The sequence below is a fragment of the Rhincodon typus genome, chromosome 3, assembly GCF_021869965.1.
Source record: "Rhincodon typus isolate 14 chromosome 3, sRhiTyp1.1, whole genome shotgun sequence".
NCBI lineage: Eukaryota > Metazoa > Chordata > Chondrichthyes > Orectolobiformes > Rhincodontidae > Rhincodon > Rhincodon typus.
Genome location: NC_063334.1, coordinates 116,347,110 through 116,368,001, shown reverse-complemented (window position 1 = coordinate 116,368,001; position 20,892 = coordinate 116,347,110). Strand labels below are relative to the sequence as shown.

Here is a 20,892-nt window from a genome sequence, read left to right as displayed (position 1 = left end):
TAACACACTTACTTTTAGACAGTGAGCGAGGTCAAACCCTTCCTGATCTAAATTGCAGATAAACTCCATCTTGACCCACAGTCAAGGGAGCTCCAGAATTTTGACACAGTGACAGTGAAAGAATTTTTCTTCTTAACTAGTGTTAGAAGAAATCATGTTGGCTATAGAAATATTAACAAATTAATTATTAATTTTAGAAACACAGAAAACCCCACTGGTTATGTAGTGATTGTAACGAGGTCAGCCGTAGAATATGAGTTCCCTGATTGGGGTAATTTAGAACATAGAACATAGAACAGTACAGCATAGTACAGGCCCTTCGGCCCACGATGCTGTGCCGAACTTTTACCCTAAACCTAAGGTCTATCTAACCTCCACCCCTACCTTATATTATCATCTATATGCCTATCTAATAGCCGCTTAAATGCCCCTAATGAGGCCGACTCCACTACCCTCTCCGGCAATGCATTCCACGCCCCGACCACTCTCTGGGTAAAGAGAGTAATTTCTCCTCATTTCAGTCCTACATAGCCTATCCTATATCCTCGCACTTTGATCCCTGGTTCTGGTCATTGTGAGCATTCTTCCCAAATTTACCCTGTCTAGTCCTGTTAGAATTCTAATGGTTCCTATGAGATCCCCCTCATTCTTCTCAACTCTAGTAAACATTGTCATAACTGATCCACTCTCTCCTTATAAGTCAGCCCTACCATCCCAGGAATCAGTCTGGTAAACACATCATTACATTCCCTCCATAGCTAGAACATCCTTCCACATATAAGGAGACCAAAAATAAATGGAGTTTTCCAGATTTGGAATATTGGAACATTATGAGCAGTTTTGGGCCCTATATCAAAGGGAAGACAAGCTGGCCTTGGAGGGAGTCCAGTGGAGGTTTACAAGAATGATCCCAGGGATGAAGGGCTTGTCACTGTGAGGAGCAGTTGAGGACTTTGGGACTGTACGAGATGGAGTTCAGAAGGATGAGGGAGGATCTGAAAAACTTACAGAAAACTGAGAGGCCTGGATAGAGTGGATGTGGAGAAGATGTTTCCACTTGTGGGAGAGACTTAGACCTGAGGGCACAGCCTCAGAGTGAAGGGTCGACCCTTTGGAACTGAGATGAGGAAGAATTTCCACAGGCAGAGGGTGGTGAATCTGTGGAACTCATTGTCACAGAAAGTTTTGGAGGCCAGGTCATTGAGTGTATTTAGGATGGAGATAGACAATTTTTGACTAATAAGTGGATCAAAGTTGACAGGGTAAAGGGAGAAAATGGGTTGAGGAACATAAGAGCCATGATCAAATGGTGGAGCAGACTTGATAGGCTGAATGGCCTAATTCTGCTGCTATATCTTATGGTCTTATGGTGTGGTTTCACTAAAGACCTGTACAATTGCAGCAAGATGTCCCTGATTCTGGACTCAAGTCCTCTCACTAGGAAGACTGACACACCATTTGCCTTCTTCACTGCCTGCTGCAACTGCATGGTTACTTTCGGTATCTGGTATACAAGGATACCACCATCTTATTCCACCTCTCCCTTTCCCAATCTAGCACCATTCAGATAATAATCCACCTTCCTGTGTTTTTGTGACTTGTCTAAATCACATATTGAAGCATCTCCACATCCTCTGCTCAGTCACTGTACATTGTAAAAGGAAGTGAATGGTAGATGAAAGGGATAGATGCAGTGCTAGTCAAGTGGTTGCTTTGTCTTGGATGCTATGAGCTACTGGAGTGTTGTAGGAGCAGCACCCCTCCAGGCAAGTGGGCAATATTCCATCACATTCATTGTGGTGATTTGTAAATAGTGTGCAGGCTTTGAGGAGAGAGGTGAAATCACCATCACAGAATTCCCACCCTCTGACCTTTTGCTTGCTTAAGCAGCCACTGTCGCCCCAGTATTTATATGGCTAGTCCAGTTCAGTTTCTGATCAATGGTAATCCCACAGATGTTGACAGTGGGGAAAATGTGATGATAATGGCTTTGAATGTCAAGGGAATGTTAGGTTCTCTCTTGTTGGAATGGTCATTGTCTGGTCCACTTGTGAAATGAATGTTACTTTCTATAATTTAGCCAAACTTGCTATTGTCCAGAGCTATAGTCATTGACTGTATCAGCATCTGAATTGCCAGAATGGTATCGAAAATCATGCAAACATCAGTAAACATGCCCATTTTTAACCTGACAATTCAGTGATGGCCATTGACGAAGTAGCTAAAGATAGTTGGGCCTAGGACTCAACCCTGAGGAACTATGCAATGCCCTGGAGCTAAGATGGTTGACCTGTAACAACCACAAACATCTTCTTTAGAACTGTGCATTTTTGGTTGAGTAGAGGAGTTGGGATGTCATGTTGCAGCTGTGCAGGACATTGATTAGGCCACTTTAGGAATACTGCATATAATTCTGGTTGCCCTTCTATAGGAAGGATGTTGTTAAACTTGAGAGGGTGCAGAAAAGATTCATAACAATGTTGCTCAGATTGGAGGGTGAGTTATAGGGAAAGGCTGCATAGATCGGGCCTATATTCCCTGGAGCATCGGAGACTGAGGGGGTGACCTTATAGAGGTTTATAAAACCATGAGCGGCATGGATAGGGTGATTGTCCAAGGCCTTTTTCCTCAAGGTACGGGAGTCCAAAACGAGAGGACAAAATAGGTTTAGGTGAGAGGGGAAAGGTTTAAAAAGGACCTAAGGAGAAACCTTTTCACTCAGAGGGTGGTGCATGTATGGAACGAGCTGCCAGAGGAAGTTGTGGAGGTGAGTACAATTACAACGTTTAAAAGGAATCTGGATGGGTATATGAACAGGAAGGGATATGGGCCATGTGCTGGCAAATGGGACTAGGTCAGATTGGGATGTCTGGTCGGCGCGAATGAATTGGACCCAAGGGTCTGTTTCCATGCTGTATGACTCTCAGAAGTTTATTTGCTGTGGCAGAGAAATTGGGCAGCCAATTTATGTACAGTAACCTCCCACAAATAACAGATAATCAATTTTCAAGACATTAATTAGCCAGAACACAGGGAGAACTCTCCTACTCTTACTCACCATGGCATCCTTTGTATCTTTTATGTGGTTTTGTGAACAAATGGGAAAAGAACGCAGCTTACGGTCTCGTTCGAAAAATGGAGACTCCAACTTGTACTACATTGGTGAGCCAGCCTTGATTCTTGGAAATGTCCACTTTGTTAAGCCATTGCCACTTCGTCAACCAACTACGGGCAATAATTGTGCCATTGCCAGTGTGGCTTGCATCCAGAGTACAAATCTAAAGTGAGGGAAGGTTTGGGTGGAAGGGGAAAATTGAGAGGTGCCTCTTCATTTGTGATGGAGTGCACTTTAAAAGTCTGGCAACACATGCATTCCATGACAGCTGGCACATAAAACAGGCAGGGGAAGGAGAAAAAAAAAAGTTGGAAAATAACACCAAAACCTTAAAATATACAAGTTATTTTTCTACTGCAATGTATGGCAATGATCTGTCTGCCAGTTTACTCGTATTCTGTGGAAAGTCCCATTAATCACCCGTTAATGGTTTTATAAATCTACCTTGTGTTTAATAGCCTGCTCGTAAAAGTAAAATGAAACTGGAGTGGTTTTACTGCAAAGAGACCCTTGGTTATGGCTAAAGAGCTTTGACAGCCACTTAATAACATCTGCTTTTTTGTCCTTTGAGATGCTTGCAATGCTAAGATGAACTGTCAAGACCGGGAAGAACATCAAATGACATTGAGTGAACAGGACCAACAGGCCATTTGGTCCAAATTGGCCTTTCTAGTGCTTACGCTCCAATTATCAACACTTCTTCATCTCACCTTATCAATGTAACCTTCCCCTTCCTCTCATGTGGATTAAGAACTGAAAAGAAAAATAGATATTTCTAGAAAGGCCCAGCAGGCCTAACAGTGTCTGTGGTGAGCGGAACAGAGTTTACAGGCAGAATTTAATATCGTGCAAGGTGTGATTTCAGGCAGATGTCCATGTCACTGAACAGGAAAATGTGAGGTAAAGAAATCAACAATGTGCCATCTCCCTCCATTCAGAGCTGGAGGGCTTGAGCTTCACCATCCCAATTGACTCCCTTACGTGGCCTTTTAAGGATCACGCAAACACTCAAGGCCTTCGTATAGATACTATTTACCATGTAGCAGGGAGGAACCACACCATGCAGTCCTACGATCAGAAAAAGACCTGGTTATGAGGCCTGAGGCCTAGTTTTTCCTTTCTTCTTTATTCATTCATGGGATGAGGGCATGGCTTGCTATGCCAGCGTTTATTACCCATCCCTTATTGCCCATGGGACTGTTGTGATTGTAATGAGGTCTTGCCAGATGGATGTCATAGAATGAGTTCCCTGATTGGGCTGTTAATCTGGTCCAATCAGGGAGCCCTGGCTGACAGATATAATCAAGAGTGTGAGCGGTTCTGTTCACTCTGACAGCTGATTCTGAGGGAGCTGGATCAATGTCAAGGACTCTCTGCATGTGAACAAAGGGTGTCTTGGTGATGGGATACCGGCCACTGTGGAATAATTTCATGGACAGTTAAGAGTCAATCACATTGCTGTGGGTCTGGAGTCACGTGTAGGACAGGCTGGGTAAGATTAGCAGTTTCCTTCCTGAAAGGACGTCGGTGAACCAGATGAGGTTTTGTAAAATTGACAATGGTTTCATGGTCACCATGAGCTTATAATTCCAGATTTTATTCAGTTCAAATCCCACTATCTTCCAGGATGGGATTTGAAGCCATGTCCCTGGACCATTGACTTGAGTTTCTGGAGTAAAAGTTTAATGATTAGTGTGGGGATGGTGTGGGAGCATTAGTAGCTCTCTGTGTGTTGCATGAACATTCCCATTGGTGGGATCAAGGAGACTTCCCTCTGCCCTTTAATTAGAACTCCCTCCCCTCACATGCCCTTGTTACCCAGTGGCACTGCAATTGTGACCACAGGCTGGTGCTGCAGAGTGGTTGGCCAGGTATTCTCTTGCGTGTGTGGCACATTGGCAGTCTGTGAGGATGTCAGTAGCCGGAAACAAGACAGTGCCTTATTGGGATTGGATCTCATCGGGCGTCCTGATTTGATTTGATTTGATTTCATTGCCATGTATACTCAAGTGCAAAAGCACAGGAGTACAGTGAAAAGCATATATCGCCACACAAGGCAGCACCTTGGATACAAGTACCCAGGTACAGCATCTTAAGAACAAGGTAGAAAGAAAGAACAAAGTTAAAAGTTAAACACTGCAATTATTATAGTATTTACATAATATATAAAACATACAAAATAAAGTCAAAAGTTACACATTATAGACTTTCTTAGTTTTAAGTAGGAAATAAAGAAACAAAGCTGAAAGTTCAATCATTACAGTCTTTAAATGCTTAGCCATGGTGGTACTGCATTTTGAGGAATCATCTTGAGACCAAAGTCCATACCGAGGCCGCGCCAAGCCAAGAGAATGCCACATACTGCCGAAAGATCACCACGACGGGCCGAATGTCCGCCACACTGGGCCGGGAGGCTGTCACACCGGGCCACCGAGAGATCTCCACGTCAGTTCGAGAGACTGCCATGCTGGGTCCGGAGTCGGAGGCCGGGAGTCCGTGGTCAGGATTCCATGGCCAGGAGAAGAAAGAAAAGAGAAGGGTTAAAAATAACACAAAAGGGAAGAAAGAAAAAAAGAGAGAAGGAAAGGAAACGGATGGAGCAGATGAGCTCTGTCTGAAGCATCCTACTCCACCACCATCTTCTGAGAATCCTGGAAACAGAGGCTGCTGGGTTGCCATCCCTTTTCCTCCGGAGGGAGGGATCCCTGTCAAAACCACAAATTCTGCCCAAATGTAATCTCTCATCAGAATTTTAAAAATGCAAAATAGTTAAATTGTGGGGATACTAACAGCAGGTGGACTGCAGCAGTTCAAGAAGGCAGCTCACCACCACCTTCTCAAGGGAAACTAGGGATGGGCAATAAATGCTGGCCAGCCAGTGACACCCACAGGAAACACAAAACAAACTTGTACAGTATGCATTTGGTCTCCTGTGTGCAGCATACTAAGTTGAAAGAAGTGCTTCTATGTTGCTGGCTCAGGGTATCAGACACTGAGAATTGGAGGAGATAAAAATGTAGGTGATACATCTCCTACATTTGCATGCAAGGTGCCTGAGGAAAGAGAGGGACTGCCAGAAGTGACTGAAGAGTGGACTAGGGTTTCTGGGAGGAAACAGTCCATTTGGGAAGCTGCAAGTTGAGGCCATAATGCAGCCTGAAATAATTGTCAAGGTGATGTTGCTGAACCATTTTCAGTGACAACATTCTCAATGCATAACCCGAAGGACTTCACTCAGAAGGTACATGAGAAATGACAGGGTTGTCCATAATTTAATCTGCTGGCTTGACCTTTCTGGGAGCACAAGGTTTACAGATGTGCGAAGATAATAAATATCAATACACCTGTGCAAGCAAGCTCATATTAGGAATTCAGCATGAAGTGTGTGCTTTTTGCATCCCTACAAACTGTATATATCCAATAAAATTGGCCGAGGCTTCACCTACAATAAGGGAGTTTTGTAGCAGAAGACAGACACAGGACACGACTGAGATTACCCTTCGTCATCCAATACTTCTCCAGAACGGAGAAATTACGCCATGTTCCTCACATGCTTCAACATGTCATTGATGATGATGAACATCTCACCTTCAAACAACTGCTAAACCTTAAACAGACCATCATTCACAGCAAGCTACCCAGCATTCAGGAGAACATCGACCACAACACCACACAACCCTGCCATGGCAACCTCTGCAAGACATGCCAGATCATCGACACGGATACTACCATCATACGTGGAAATACCATTCACCACGTACATGGTAGGTACTCATGTGACTCGGCCAGTGTTGTCTACCTCATACGCTGCCAGAAAGGATGCCCCGAGGCATAGGGTGTCAGTGAGACCACGCAGGCACTGTGACAATGGATGAATGGACACCGCGTAGCAATTGCCCAGCCTGAGTGTTCAATCCCAGTGGACGAACACTTCAGCGGTCAAGGACATTCAGCCTCCGATCTTTGGGTAAGCGTCCTCCAAGGTAGCCTCAGAGACACACAACAATGCAGAATCACTGAGCAGAAACTGATAGCCACGTTCCGTGCTCATGAAGATGATCTCAACTGTAATTTTGGGTTCATTTCGCGCTACATGTGACCCCACATGTTTGTAATATGTTCCATTCTGTTCTGTTTGGACACCAACACCTTGATAACTTACGATTGCTCTATCTTTATTAGTTTGTAAGTTTTAGATCACTTTGGTTTGACCCCCGTCATATGACTCTTATACCTATCATGTTATTCCAGCCATTTAGTCTGTCTCCAGCACCATCTTATTTCTTATTTTTTTGCAATTATCTCTCTGCCTTAATCAGATCATAGGTCATAGGCCAGCGTTCATTGTCCATTCCTAATTGCCAGTGGGCAGTTATGAGTCAATCACATTCCTGTGGGTCTGGAGTCACATATAGTCAAGACCAAATAAGGATGGCAGTTTCCTTCCCCAAAGGGCATTAATGTACCAGATGGGTTCTTCTGGCAATTGAGATTGGATTCAAGGCCAATGTTAGACTGTTAATTTCAAATTATTTTTTCCTTTTTGAATTCAAATTCTACCATCTGCCACGGTGGGATTTAAACCCCGCCCCCCAGAATATTACCTGGGTCTCTGGATTAACTGTCCAGTGATAATACAGTAGGTCGTGGTCTCCCTGCCTCTAACTCCTCCTTTCGTTCCTGTTCCAATTAATGACCACTTAAGGGGCTTTCAATCTATTCCAGCAATTGATGCCCATACCCTCATGAATGAATGGGGAAAAGAAGAGAGGGACAGAGAGTGAGAGGGAGAAAGTAGGCATGAAAAGAGCTTCTATCATGCTGATCAATTGTCTGAAACAATCACAATTTTTTTTTAAAAAGATGTTTAAGTGCCCACATCTTTGTGTTTTCCAGAACATTTGAAAAAACGTTTAGAAGAATACATGGCTAGATTCCCGAAAGTGAGGATCATGCGCACCAGGAAGAGGGAAGGCCTGATCCGAACCAGGTTGCTAGGAGCTTCAGTGGCCAAAGGTGAAGTTTTGACCTTCCTGGATTCTCACTGTGAGGCCAACGTGAATTGGTTACCACCATTACTTGGTAAGTGATTGACTGGGTTCACCATAATGACTGTAACAGGCCTTGCTTCTTTGTGTTTTATATTCCGTCCAAGCATGTTCTCCCTCTGACAGGACAGTTTTCAAGTGGTGTCCCACATGAGACTTTGGAAAGGGAGGAATAAGGGAGGGCAAAGAAGACAACATTAGAAAAGGGTTTTAAACAACTTTATAGATGACACAATGTTGGTTGAAGCGATGAGTGAACAATTCTAAGTACATATGCTAAACCCATTTATCCTCATGACAGCATGGCAGAAACACACTGACCTAAAGAAAGGCCAAGACCAAGGTAGCTGGCCTAAAGAAGTCAGTGCCTGAATCACATTGTTCGTTTTTGAGATCTTTGAACATTTGCTTGTCAATAATTCCTGTCATACCAGGGCCAACCACTCAATAAGATTGTCATACACTGTTACAATCCAAAGTCCAAGATCCAACCAAACGACTGGATCAAGCTGCAGATCCTTCACAGTTCATCCGCCATGCGATCTTGGGGCGACCGGGATCAGAAGGCATCATACAAAACTCAGAACCAGGCTTTTTGGGGATTTAAGTGGGTTTTCAAGGGCAAGGTTCTCAAGTGGCAACTGCTGCTTAATCAATTTTCCACTTTAAATCTGAGGGATAGAGTATTGTTATCCAAAGAGGTAAAGGGACAAGAGGCAAAGGTGAGTGTATAGAGCTAGCACACAGTTCAACTATTATCTTATCGAATACTAGAAACTGGCCCAAAGAGCTGAATGGCCTGCTCGTGTTGCTTTGTAGCAACATTGAGTTAGTTTTTCTCTCTGTATTGGAGTGTTTACTCAGATATTAAGTTGTAAATTCTTATCTTTGATTTATATTTTATGCTCAATTTTTCATTAACTCTCCAAAAATAGACTCATCCCCACCTTATCCATCCACATCTCTTGCTCACTGCCTTTCTTAATACTTTACGTAGATAGTTGTTTTTGTTTCCATAGATTGTTGAGCCTTTATATTTTGATATGTTTGAAATAATTGTCCCTGCTCCTCCCTCTGTTTTGTTATCTTTTGTTCACTAAACCACTTTGATCTTTCCCTTCCTAGGTAGCACACATTGCATTCTGCATCCTCTAGACTGGTTAAAATTAAACCTTTGTCACTCCTTCTGCCCCTGGCCTGAATGCCCCTGTCCACTCACTCCACTTAACCTCACAAATGCCCAATTCAATACTACTTCAGACCAACTCATTGGAAGCAAGCTCACAGACCAGCTGAAACCTGACAATTCCTGCGCATATAATGGCCTCTTGAGATTTTGAGAGACCGTCTTCTTGAAGATTAAAATATATCAACTACAGCAACTTACACTTATATGGCACCCCTCTAATAAAGTATCCCAAATTGCTTGACAAGAGTGTTCAAATAAAATTCGATGCCAGGTAATATCAGGACGAGTAACCAAACGTTCGCTCAAAGAGATACATTTTAATTAGCATCGTCAAGGGTGAATGACAGCAAGAGAGGGAGATGGAGAGGTTTTCGAGGAAATTCAAGAATGTGGGACCAACGCATCTGATGGCTGCCAATGCATCCAGTGGTAGATACACAGATGTCAACATTAGATTAGGAATGTTGTAGGGAAAGAAGAGATTCCATGAATAGGAAGGGGTGAAGTCCTTAAGGGATTTATAAAGGATGAGAATTTCTGAATTGAGGCATTGCCAGATGAGGGGCCAGTACTGCTGAGTAACTTGAGATTTCCAGCTTTGTCGTTATATATGCCAGCCTAATTCTGGTTCTGATACCAGACCAGCAGCCAAGAGATCAGAGCTCAGATCACGCCACAACAAGTTGTAGAAGTGAATTCGGAAATCTCTTGATCCGAGAAATAGTGACGAATACTGCCGGGATTTTTCTACTCTCCCCAGGGGAAGGTATATTGTTTGGCCCTTGCATGTTTCCTCACTCATGCCTTGAGATGAATTTGCCCTGTTCTATGGAAACAGGCTTGGAGGCAAGACTGGTACTGCAATTTTGAGAATCCCATGTCAGCTTGGCCACATCCATGAGACTGTCTACCTTCTTGCTTTATCCCCTTAACCTTTTATTACCTTACTGATTAAATATCTGCCCACCTCAGCTTAGAACATACTTTATGCTAATGGGGAGGTAATGGGCTAGTGGCATTATCACTGGACTGTTAATCCAGAGACCCAGGTAATGTTCTGGAGACCAGGGTTTGAATCTCACTGTAGCAGATGGTAGAATTTGAATTCAATAAAAATCCGGAATTAAGAGTCTAATGATGACAACAAATCCATTGTCAATGTCAGGAAAAACCCATCTGATTCTCTAATATCCTTCAGGGAAGGAAATCTGCCATCGTTTACCTGGTCTGGCCAACATGTGACTCCAGACCCACAGCAATGTGGTTGACTCATAACTGCCCTCTGGGCAATTAGCGATAGGTAATAAATGTTGCCTAGCCAGCAATGGCTTCATCCTGTGAATGAATAAAAGAAAAGACCCAGCCTCAGCAGCCCTCTGTGATAAAGAATTCCTTAGATTCACAACCCTCTGGGAGAAGAAATTCCTCCTCATCTGTCTTAAATATGCAACCCCTTTATTCGGAGATTATACTCTCTGGTTCTAGACGCTCCCTCAAGAAGAAACAACCTTTTTACATCTACCCTGTCAAGTCCTCTAATAGCCTTGCATGTTTCAATAAGGTCACCTCTCATTCTTTTATCTCTCAACAAGTGCATGCTCAATCTACTCAACCTCTCCTCATAAGACAGTCTCTGCATAACAGGCTATAAAAACATAAGAACATAATAAATAGGAGCAGGAGTAGGGCATCTGGCCCATCGAGCCTACTCTGCCATTCAATAACATCTTGGCTGATCTTTTTGTAGGCTCAGCTCCACTACCTGACCATTTGCCATTATCCTTAATTCCTTTACTATTTGAAAATCTGTCATTGTCTTAAAAACATTCAATGAGGTAGCCCCAACTGCTTCGTAATGCAGGGAATCCACCCTTTGCGTGAAGAATTTGCCCCCGAGTTGTAGTTTCACCTATCAATGGAAACAACCTCCCCGCTTCAATCTTGTCTATTCCCCTAATAATTTTATATGTTTCTATAAGAATCCCCCTCATTCTTCTAAATTCCTATGAGTATAGTCCCAGTCTACTCAATCTCTCATCATAAGCCAATGCTCTCAATTTTATAATCAATCTAGTGAACTTCCTCTGCACCCCTTAAAGTGCCAGCACATCCCTTCTCAAGTAAGGAGACCAAATCTGTACACAGTACTCCAGGTGTGGCCTCATCCGCCCCCTACACAGCTGCAGCATAACCTCCCTGTTTTTAAACTCTATCCGTCTGGCAATGAAGGACAATATTCCATTTGCTTTCTTAATTACTTAATGTCAGATACTTTAGAGACTTTTAAGTGACTCTTGGATAGGCACATGGAGAATAGTAAAATGTAGGGAGTGCAGGGTAGATTGATCTCAGTAGGATAATAGGTTGGCACAACATCGTGGGCTGAAGGGCCTGTACTGTGCTGTACTGTTCTATGTTCTATGTACTTGCTGCACCTGCCAACCACCTTTAATGAATATTCTCTGGATTGCCTCCAATGGCCGGTATATCTTACCTTACGTAAGGGACCAAAATTGATCACAGTATTCCAACTGTGGTCTGACTAGTACCTAAAATACTTTTAGAAAAACCTACTAACTTTTATGCTACATTACCTTCAAAATAAAAGCTAACATTCTGTTCACCTTCCCCGTTGAACTTGGATGTGAGCTTTTGTGATTCATGGACAAGGACTCCCAACTCCATTTGTAGCTTTCTTCAGTCATTCTCCAATTAAACAATGTTCAGCTCCTCTATTCAGTGTTTCTGTGAGCACAGCACAAGATGCCCTGAGCCAGTGGATTCTTGACCAGCATCACCTCTAGTCTGCCAAACAATCTGTAAAATGCTAATAATTGGTCACTGTGCCTCCTACACCCTGTATCTCTGCATACCCAAATATTGGACTTTTGAGTTGCACTGGGTGCTACCACTAACCTATCACCCAGGATCTTCCTCTTGCTTGACTATTATAGGCTAGACAGTGGCTCAGTGGTTAGCACTGCTGCCTCACAGTACCAGGGACCCAGGTTCAATTCCACTCATTGGGCAACTCTCTGTGTGGAGTTTGCACATTCTCCCCATGTCTGCGTGGGTTTCCTCTAGGTGCTCCAGTTTCCTCCCACAGTCCAAAGATGTGCAAGCTAAGTGAATTAGCCATGCTAAATTGCCCATAGTGTTTGGGCATGTGTAGATTAAGTGGTTTATAGAGGGACAGGTCTGAGTGGGATGCTCTTTGGAGGGGCGGTGTGGACTTGTTGGGCCGAAGGGCCTGTTTCTACACTTGTAGGGATTCTACTTCTTTCTGGAGGGCCCAGCAAGCCAGATTTTAAAGCTTTCAGAAAAAACTCCAGTCCTGTCCAGTGGGAGCATCTCTTTCTTGGTGCAAGAGTATTGAGTCAGAGGAACAGACCCTTTACTTAGCAAAGTAGAGTTAGCAAAGTTTTACATGAGACACCAGATTCAGCCTCCCGCAAATTGATGTCTTTTCTCCTGGGCACTGAGCGTTCTCCCCTTCCTGTCAAGTCCAAAGAAGGCAGAGTATAAATCCTCGGTCAGTTGGAATTTTATACGTGTGTGGAGTCTGTAGTGATTCATTTATTCCATTACACAAAGACATTTCACGGTAACCAGGAGAGCCTTTGGGACAACAAACACGAGCATTTATAATGAACATAATCACAGGGCGAGGAATCTAGGTGAAATTTGCCTCAGCAATATCATCAGAAATAGTTAATATCCAGCAATCCAACCCTGTGTGAGGAGAGAGCTATCCACATGTGAAAACGGTTTCAGGATTCACAATGGAGTCAAGCTAGGAGCAATTTTCACCCAAGCTGTTTCATATTAAATATTCATGGTGCGAATAGTTGCGTTACACAATTTCATTTATTGCTATGATGTGAATGTGCCGGTGTTGGACTGGGGTGGACAAAGTCAGAAGTCACATGATACCAGCTTATAGTCCAACAGGTTTGGGCTGTGCTCCAAAAGGCTTGTGTGATTTCAAATGTTTCAAGTGTTGGACTATAACCTGGTGTCGTGTGACTTCTGACTTCATTTGTTGCTGTCAGTGGTTCCGAATGCACACTGATAATTGCCTCTGTTTGCTGTGAAGTCGGCTCTTAAAATCAACAGTAAAACAGAACAAAGATTGTTTTTGAAGGCTGACATCCCCAACGTAAATCACTCCAACCAACTTGCAGAATCTTATCTCCTTTCTTTGGCTTGCTGTGCTGCATTTCCCAGGCAAATTGTGAAAGAAAATACATTAAAATTACCATCTGGGAGGGTTCAGGGATGACAAACTGTTCAAGGATCTGTTCACGCCCGAGCATAATAAAAATCTGGACCAAATGGGAGGGACTCCACAACTGGCTGGGGAGTTCTTATCTATCATGTTATTCTGCAAGTCAGTAGCGTTCAAAGGGATTTATTGGCTCTTGCAGGATTTAAGCATGCAATTATTTCTGCTATTAATAACAGTCTTGTGCTTAATTAAGGTTTGCCATGAAAATGCATGTGTTATCGTTGATTGCTATTTTTAAATGTAAGATTGATCAGTTTTGTAATCCAAAACTATGAAGAGAAATGGTACAAAGTCAGATCCATACAGTTACATCGGACTTAGGGGAGATGATGGCTTAGTGGTATAGTCACTGTGCTATTAATCTAGTAACCCAGGTACTGTTTTGGGGACTTGGGTTCAAATGTTGCTATGGTGGAATTTGAATTGATTTTTTTTTTAATAAAGAGTTTAATGATGATGTCAGTTGTTGAGTAAAACATCCTTGAGGGAAGGAAATTTACCATCCTTCCCTGGTCTGGCCTACATGTGACTCCAGACCCACAGCAATGAGATTGACTCTCAACTGCGCTCTGGGCAATTAGGGGTGGGACAATAAATGCTGGCCCAGTCAGCAACACCTAAATCCCATGAACGAACAAAAGAAAACACATTGGTGTAGTACAGGCTTGAGAGGCTTATTCTTCCTCTGATCTTTATATACAGTTCTTGTGTTCAAAGGGTTAACTGCTTGTCAGGCCTTGTCAAACTCTGAAGAATCTGTTCCACTGAAGTGTTCTGTTTCCTTCAGTGCAGATTTATATGTGATCAAAGGATTACCCCAATCCCTTCATCACTTCATAAATTCCAGTTTCAACAAACCCCTGATCCAGGCTTTAGCTTGACGAAGTTCTGAATCAAATCAGTCAACTGGAGACAGTTAGAGAAATTCGAGGCTTTCCCCATAGGTCTGTTATCTCTTAATTGCCTCAGGCACATGAGTCCTTGAAGGAGTTAATCCCTAGTTGGACAGCTGAGAGAGAGAGCTGGAGCTCAGGCAAAGGGAGTTTGTAACTGAAATTTTATCAGTCAAACTCTCTTGTCTGGTGCTTTGTCATTCCCATTCCTCACAGCATCATGGTGTTCCTCAGTTATATCGCATAGACCTGCTTCATCACAATGGTCTGTATTTATATCAAAGCAAACGTCTTCCACTTTTATCTACATTGCTGCCAATTTTCTCCCCATCATTCAAGATGGGCTGCATCCTGAGGTATAGGTGCACTGGCAGTGGATATCACATCCACTGCTTCTCCCAGTGCATGTCTGTTATGTCTCCTGCTGTGATTTTGGGGGAGAGATTTTTTTTCAGGTTCACTTCTCAAGCCATTGCAGAAGGCCCATGGACACAACAGCGCAATGCTTATGCTGCTCAACTAATAATCTAGAGGTCTGCATTTGTAAGGTACTTGCATGGGCTAAAGTTGTTCAACAGGCAGAAAGCAGAGACCAAGTATAAATGGGCCATTGTCTGGCTAACTGACTACAATCTGTGAGATTGTGCAAGGATCAGTGCTTGGGACACAGCCTTTCATAATCTACATAAATGATTTGGATGTTGGGAACCATTGTAACATTTTCAAGATGATAAAGGAGCTTGATGAGAACATAAGTTGTGAGAAAGGTGCAAAGAGGTGAATCATAAAATCCATACAGTGTGGAAACAGGCCATTTGGCCCAACAGGTCCACACCGTCCCTCTAAAGAGCATCCCACCCAGACCCATTCCCCTACATTTCCCATGTCTAACCCACCTAACCTAAACATCCCTGAACACTATGGGCAATTTAGTATCGCCAATCCACCTAACCTGCACATCTTTGGACTGTGGGAGAAAACTGGAGCACCCAGAGGAAATGCATGCAGACAGAATATGCAAACTCCACACAGATAGTCACCTGAGGCTGGAATCAAACCTGGGTCCCTGGGGCTGTGAGACAGCAGTGCTAACCACTGTGCCACCGTCATTTAGGCCAACTGAGTGAGTGGGCAAGAGCATTGCAGAAGGAATATGGTGTGGATAAGTGTGAGGTTATCCAATTTAGTAGGAAGAGTAGAACTGTAAAATATTTCATAAAACATAGAAACAAAGAAACATAGAAAATAGTTGCAGGAGTAGGCCAGTTGGCCCTTCCAGCCTGCACCACCATTCAATATGATCATGGCCGATCATGCAATCTCAGTATCCCATTCCCGCTTTCTCTCCATACCCTTTGATTCCTTTAGCTTCAAGGGCCACCTCCAGCTTCCCCTTGAATATATCTAATGAACTGACCCTAACAGCTTTCTATGGTAGAGAATTGCACAGGTTCACAACTCTGAATGAAGAAATTCTTCCTCATCTCTCAGTCCTGAATGGCTTACCCCTTATCCTTAGACTGTGGCCCCTAGCTCAGGACTTCCCCAACATTGGGAACATTCTTCCCGCATCTAGCCTGTCCAGTCCCATCAGGATTTGGTATGTTTCCATGAGATCCCCCCATTCTTCTAAATTCCAGTGAGTCTCCACCCAGTCAACACAGGCTTTCTTATGTCAGTCCTGCCATCAGTCTGGTGAACCTTCACTGGACTCCATCAATAGCAAGAATGTCCTTCCTCAGACTAGGAGACCAAAACTGCACACAATACTCAAGGTGTCGCCTCACCAAGGCTTAAGTGGTGAAAGTTTGAAAAATGCTGATGCTGAAAAGGACCTTGTTCATAAATTCACTGAAAACTAACACATGACTATAGGAAACAATTTGAAAGGCAGACCTTTATCACAAAAGGAGTTGAGCACTGCAACAAAGATGTCTCACTTCAAATGTGTTGCACCCTGTTGGACTGCACTTGGAGCATTGTGTGCTGTTCTTGTTCCCTTGCTGAGGGAGGGATAAAAAGGGAATGTAGCAGATACTCATCAGGCAGTTCCTGGGATGGTGGACTGTCCTATGAGGGTAAATTTAGGAGGATGGGCCGGTAATCTCTGGACAAAAAAAGTACCCCAAAGATCCAGTGAGTAAGGGTCACTGGACTCGAAGTGTTAACTCTGATCTCTCTTCACAACTGATCAAAGCTTCCAGCTCGGGAAGGATGTGCTTGCTGGGTGGCAGCTTTCAGGGAACTGTGAACATGAACCACAAGATCCCTCTGCTCCTCCACACTGCCAAGAATCTTTCCATTAACCCTGTATTCTGCTTTCAAGTTTGTCCTTCCAAAATGAATCACCTCACACTTTTCAGGGTTAAACTCCATCTGCCACTTCTCAGCCCAGCTCTGCATCCTATCAATGTCCCTTTGTAACCTAGAACAGCCCTCCGCACTGTCCACAACGTGACCCACCTTCGTATCATCCGTGAACTTACTAATCCAGCCTTCCACTCCTTCATCCAAATCATTTACAAAAATCACATATAGAAGAGGACCCAGAACAGATCCTTGTGGTACACCACTCGTAACTGAGCACCATGTTGAATATTTTCCATCCACTACCACCCTTTGTCTTCTAAGGGGCAGCCAATTCTGAATCCAATCTGCCACATTTCCCCCTATCCCATGCCTCCTTACCTTCTACATGAGACTACCATGGGGAACCTTATCAAACGCCTTACTTAAATCCATGTGCACACATCCACTGCTCTACCTTCATCCACGTGTTTGGTCACCTCTTCAAAGAATTCAATAAGGTTTGTGAGGCATGATCTACCCCTGACAAATCCATGCTGACTGTCATGAATCAAACTGTGCCTTTCTCTTTCTTGAATTTATTCAGACATTTGGCCTCCACAGTCTTTTGCAGTGGAGCATTCCATCGGTTCACTATCCCTTGAGTGAAGGATTTTTTTCCTTATCTCAGTCCTAAATGGCTTACCCTGTATCCTAAGACTGTGTGTCCTGATTCTAGAAACCACAGCCAGGGAAAAACATCTTCCCCACAGCTAGTCTGTCCAGCCCTGTTAGAATTTGATATGTTTCCAGAGAAAAACAAAGCAAAAATGCTATTGAAAATGGAGCTGGTTTACTCACATCTTTTCTGGAATAAGCTTGTGATGAACTCCTTTTCTTTTAATCATCCCACAGTGAGTCTTTTTTCAGATCTATAGACGTTGGAGTCAGCTGTAAGAGTGAACAGCTAAACCCTTATCATTACACTTTGGTTTACTGATTATATTACATGACCTGATGTAATCTTCCTTGAGGCAGTAAAATAAACACTTCAGCGGGCTGTGGCCTGAGTTAAAATCAGATTTATTAAGCAGTAAGTAGATAAGTGAACAGAAACAACAGCAGATTCAAAGCTATCCTTGGACAATACAAAGTAACAAATGGCTGTGTCGGTGATGTTGAATTGACACAGGAATGGCCGCAAACATCCCTGAATATCAACATTGACGGTGCAGTTTGTTGCAGCCCATTTCCCTTGAATGTAGAGTTTATTGCTGACCTTTCTCTTTCCCTCTCTAACTGTGTCTGAGGGCTTTTGACAAGCCATCAATCAAGAAGTACTGGGCCTTCCATATCTGTTTAGAACCTCCATAACTTTGTTGACTTTGCTTAGATCTCCCCTCAGCCTGCTCTGTTCCAAAGAAAACAACCCTAAGCCACCCAGTCTTTCACCACAATCAAAATTCTTCAGTCCAGGCACATCTTCCCTGTAGCTGTTCTCACACAATAATATCTCTTCTATAATGTGGTGATCAGAGCTGCACAATACTCCAGCTATGAACTAACAAGTATTTTATAAAGTTCCAGCATAGTCTCCCAGCTTTTATATTCTATGCCTCAACTAGTAAAGGCAAGTATTCTGTCTGCTCTCTTGACCATTTGTGTTGGCTCTAAGCTGGGGTTGATTTAGAACAGTTGGCTTGCAAAACGGTGTAATGCTGACAATTCTTGCTACCAGCTGAGGTTACCATGAAGGACTTTCCTTCTAACCCTCTCCCCTCACCTGAGGTGTGGTGGCCTTAAGTTAACTCGCCACCAGTTGTCTGTCTCAGCCCAATGGCCTGATAAGGTTGTGGTGACTTGCCTGGCTCTCGGCTGAGGTCTTGAGTTTTTGAAACTTGCTGCCAAAGTGTGGGGGCACTACAATAATCTCTTGGCTGAGCTTTTCTGTAAAAGTGAAGTGGATGAAGCCTCGGTAGGAGGAGTTATAGAAGCAACCTGCGGGTCTCAGTGACATTACATTGTCGGTTATGATATAGAGACAGCAGCTGAGTGTGTCATTGAGATTTACCCATGCTACATCACAGGATTACTGCATAATGAGTAATAATGCATGTGGCGTGCAGGCAGTGGCTCCACACCAGCCTTGACCTTGCCCTCTTCGGGTCCCTTCCAATTAGTTCCATGATGACCACTTCAAACTGTGCACAGAATCCCTCGCGAAAGCTCAGCAAAGCTATATTCTGCAAAATGAAGCCTCGCCAAATGGTGATGCTGAGCCTGTAGTGAAGCCAGTGCTTATATTCAACTTGATGCTCTGTCAAGTTAGGTGCCACCTTATCCTGTAAATGGAAGATGAATCTTAATAGAAAGTAAAGGCCAGGAAGCAGTGGTGCTGCATGGCTTGTCATGTATGTATGAAGACTAGCTCATAGAATCATAGAATCCCTACAGTGCAGAAAGAGGCCATTCGGTCCATCGAGTCTGCACTGACCCTCCGTACAGCATCCCACCCTATTGTGGAACCCTAAGTTACCATTGTTAACCCACTTAGCCTGCACATTCCTGGACACCACGGGTCAATTTAGCATGGCCAATCCACCTATCTTGCACATCTTTGGACTGTTGGAGGATACCAGTCAGTGCACCTGACTGAAACCCATGCAGACACGGGTTGAATGTGCAAACTCCACACAGACAGTCACCCGAGGGTCGAATTGAACCTGGGTCCCTGGTGCTGTGAGGAAGCAGCGCTGGTCCTTGAATACATTCTAGGCTGAGTCAAGGGCCACAAGGATCATGGAAGCCAAACAGGACAGTGGAGTTTAATCCGCATCAGATTATCCTGATCTGATTATACGGTAGAGCAAATGGAATGGGCGAAGTGGGCTACTCCTATTTCTTATGGCCTTGTGGCATTTGAAACATTTCTATGCAATACTGTGACAATGGTGAACAAAGTGACTAGTTCTGGAAGATCTTGCTGTGTATATAACATGCCAAGCCTCTTTGTTATTAGGCTTCTTTCGGGAGCTCCACTAAAGCCATTCCTGAAATTACTTCAGTTGGTTCGATATGCTTGAATCAACAGTTCCCAAATTCAGAATGTCAGAACAAAGTGTTTTGATCCCCATAAGCGAGCCTTAAACCAAAACAACCAAATTTACTGAATGACCCCCACAAGGCAAAATGGCCAACAAGATTCCACATTTTATAGATTTTTGACACAAAATAGAACTTTGACAAAGTAAACACAAATGAACAAAATATTCTTCAGATTAAAAGATAAATTTCATTTCAAATAGTTGATATCTTGATACCGAAAGGTACATATTCTGTAGCCACAGGGACCTGGATCACAACATTCACAGATGTTGAACCAAAATGCTACACAGTTCCAAGTCAAGCATAGCCAACAGTCTCTCTTATAACATAAAACATAGAACAGTACAGCACTGGAACAGGCCCTTCAGCCTACCATGTCTGTGCCGACCATTGGTCTGTACCTATCTATTCTCTGTCTGTTCATGTGTCTGTCTGAATGCCTCTTAAACTTTGCTGCCGTATCTGCTTCTAACTGCAGAACTTTGTTGAATGCGTCCCAGACATCCACATAAATATCATCATTGTCATTTCTGTCATGTGCGGTGCTATTAGTATCCTCTGTGATGGCTCATTAGAGATTTACATGGTCTGGTGTGTGAGAAGGAAGCTGTCTTCTGGTCTAACTAGAAGAATCTTGTAGAGTAAACAAGATTTAGCACCACTGTAATATTTACAGATTATAAGAATAGTCCTTACATGACTACAAATAATGTAGGGATGACCTAGGCCTCTCTAACGTAGGATCCCAATTTACTCTCCTGTCAGGTCCTCATGACATTATCATATGAATGGTGCTTATTGCACTCAATCAAGGATTAAAACTTCCATATCTTTCCAGAGCCACAAACAACCATTTCCCATTCATTACTTTAGTCACCTCTTCAAAAAATTCAATTGCATTCATCAGGCATAACCTACTTTTCACAAATCCCTTCAACTTCTGATCAGTTTGAAATGTTCAAGTTTTT

General features: G+C 43.3%; 1 protein-coding gene across 1 annotated transcript in view; it reads left to right on the top strand.

Annotated features, from left to right (window-relative positions):
- The window catches only part of galntl6 (polypeptide N-acetylgalactosaminyltransferase like 6), a 248,889-nt gene that overhangs the window by 75,550 nt on the left and 152,447 nt on the right, over positions 1-20,892 (top strand). Inside the window, exons 6-7 of the mRNA XM_048594039.1 lie at positions 5,394-5,628; positions 8,012-8,197. Coding sequence (XP_048449996.1) covers positions 5,394-5,628; positions 8,012-8,197 — 421 coding nt within the window. The remainder of the gene's footprint in view (positions 1-5,393; positions 5,629-8,011; positions 8,198-20,892) is intronic.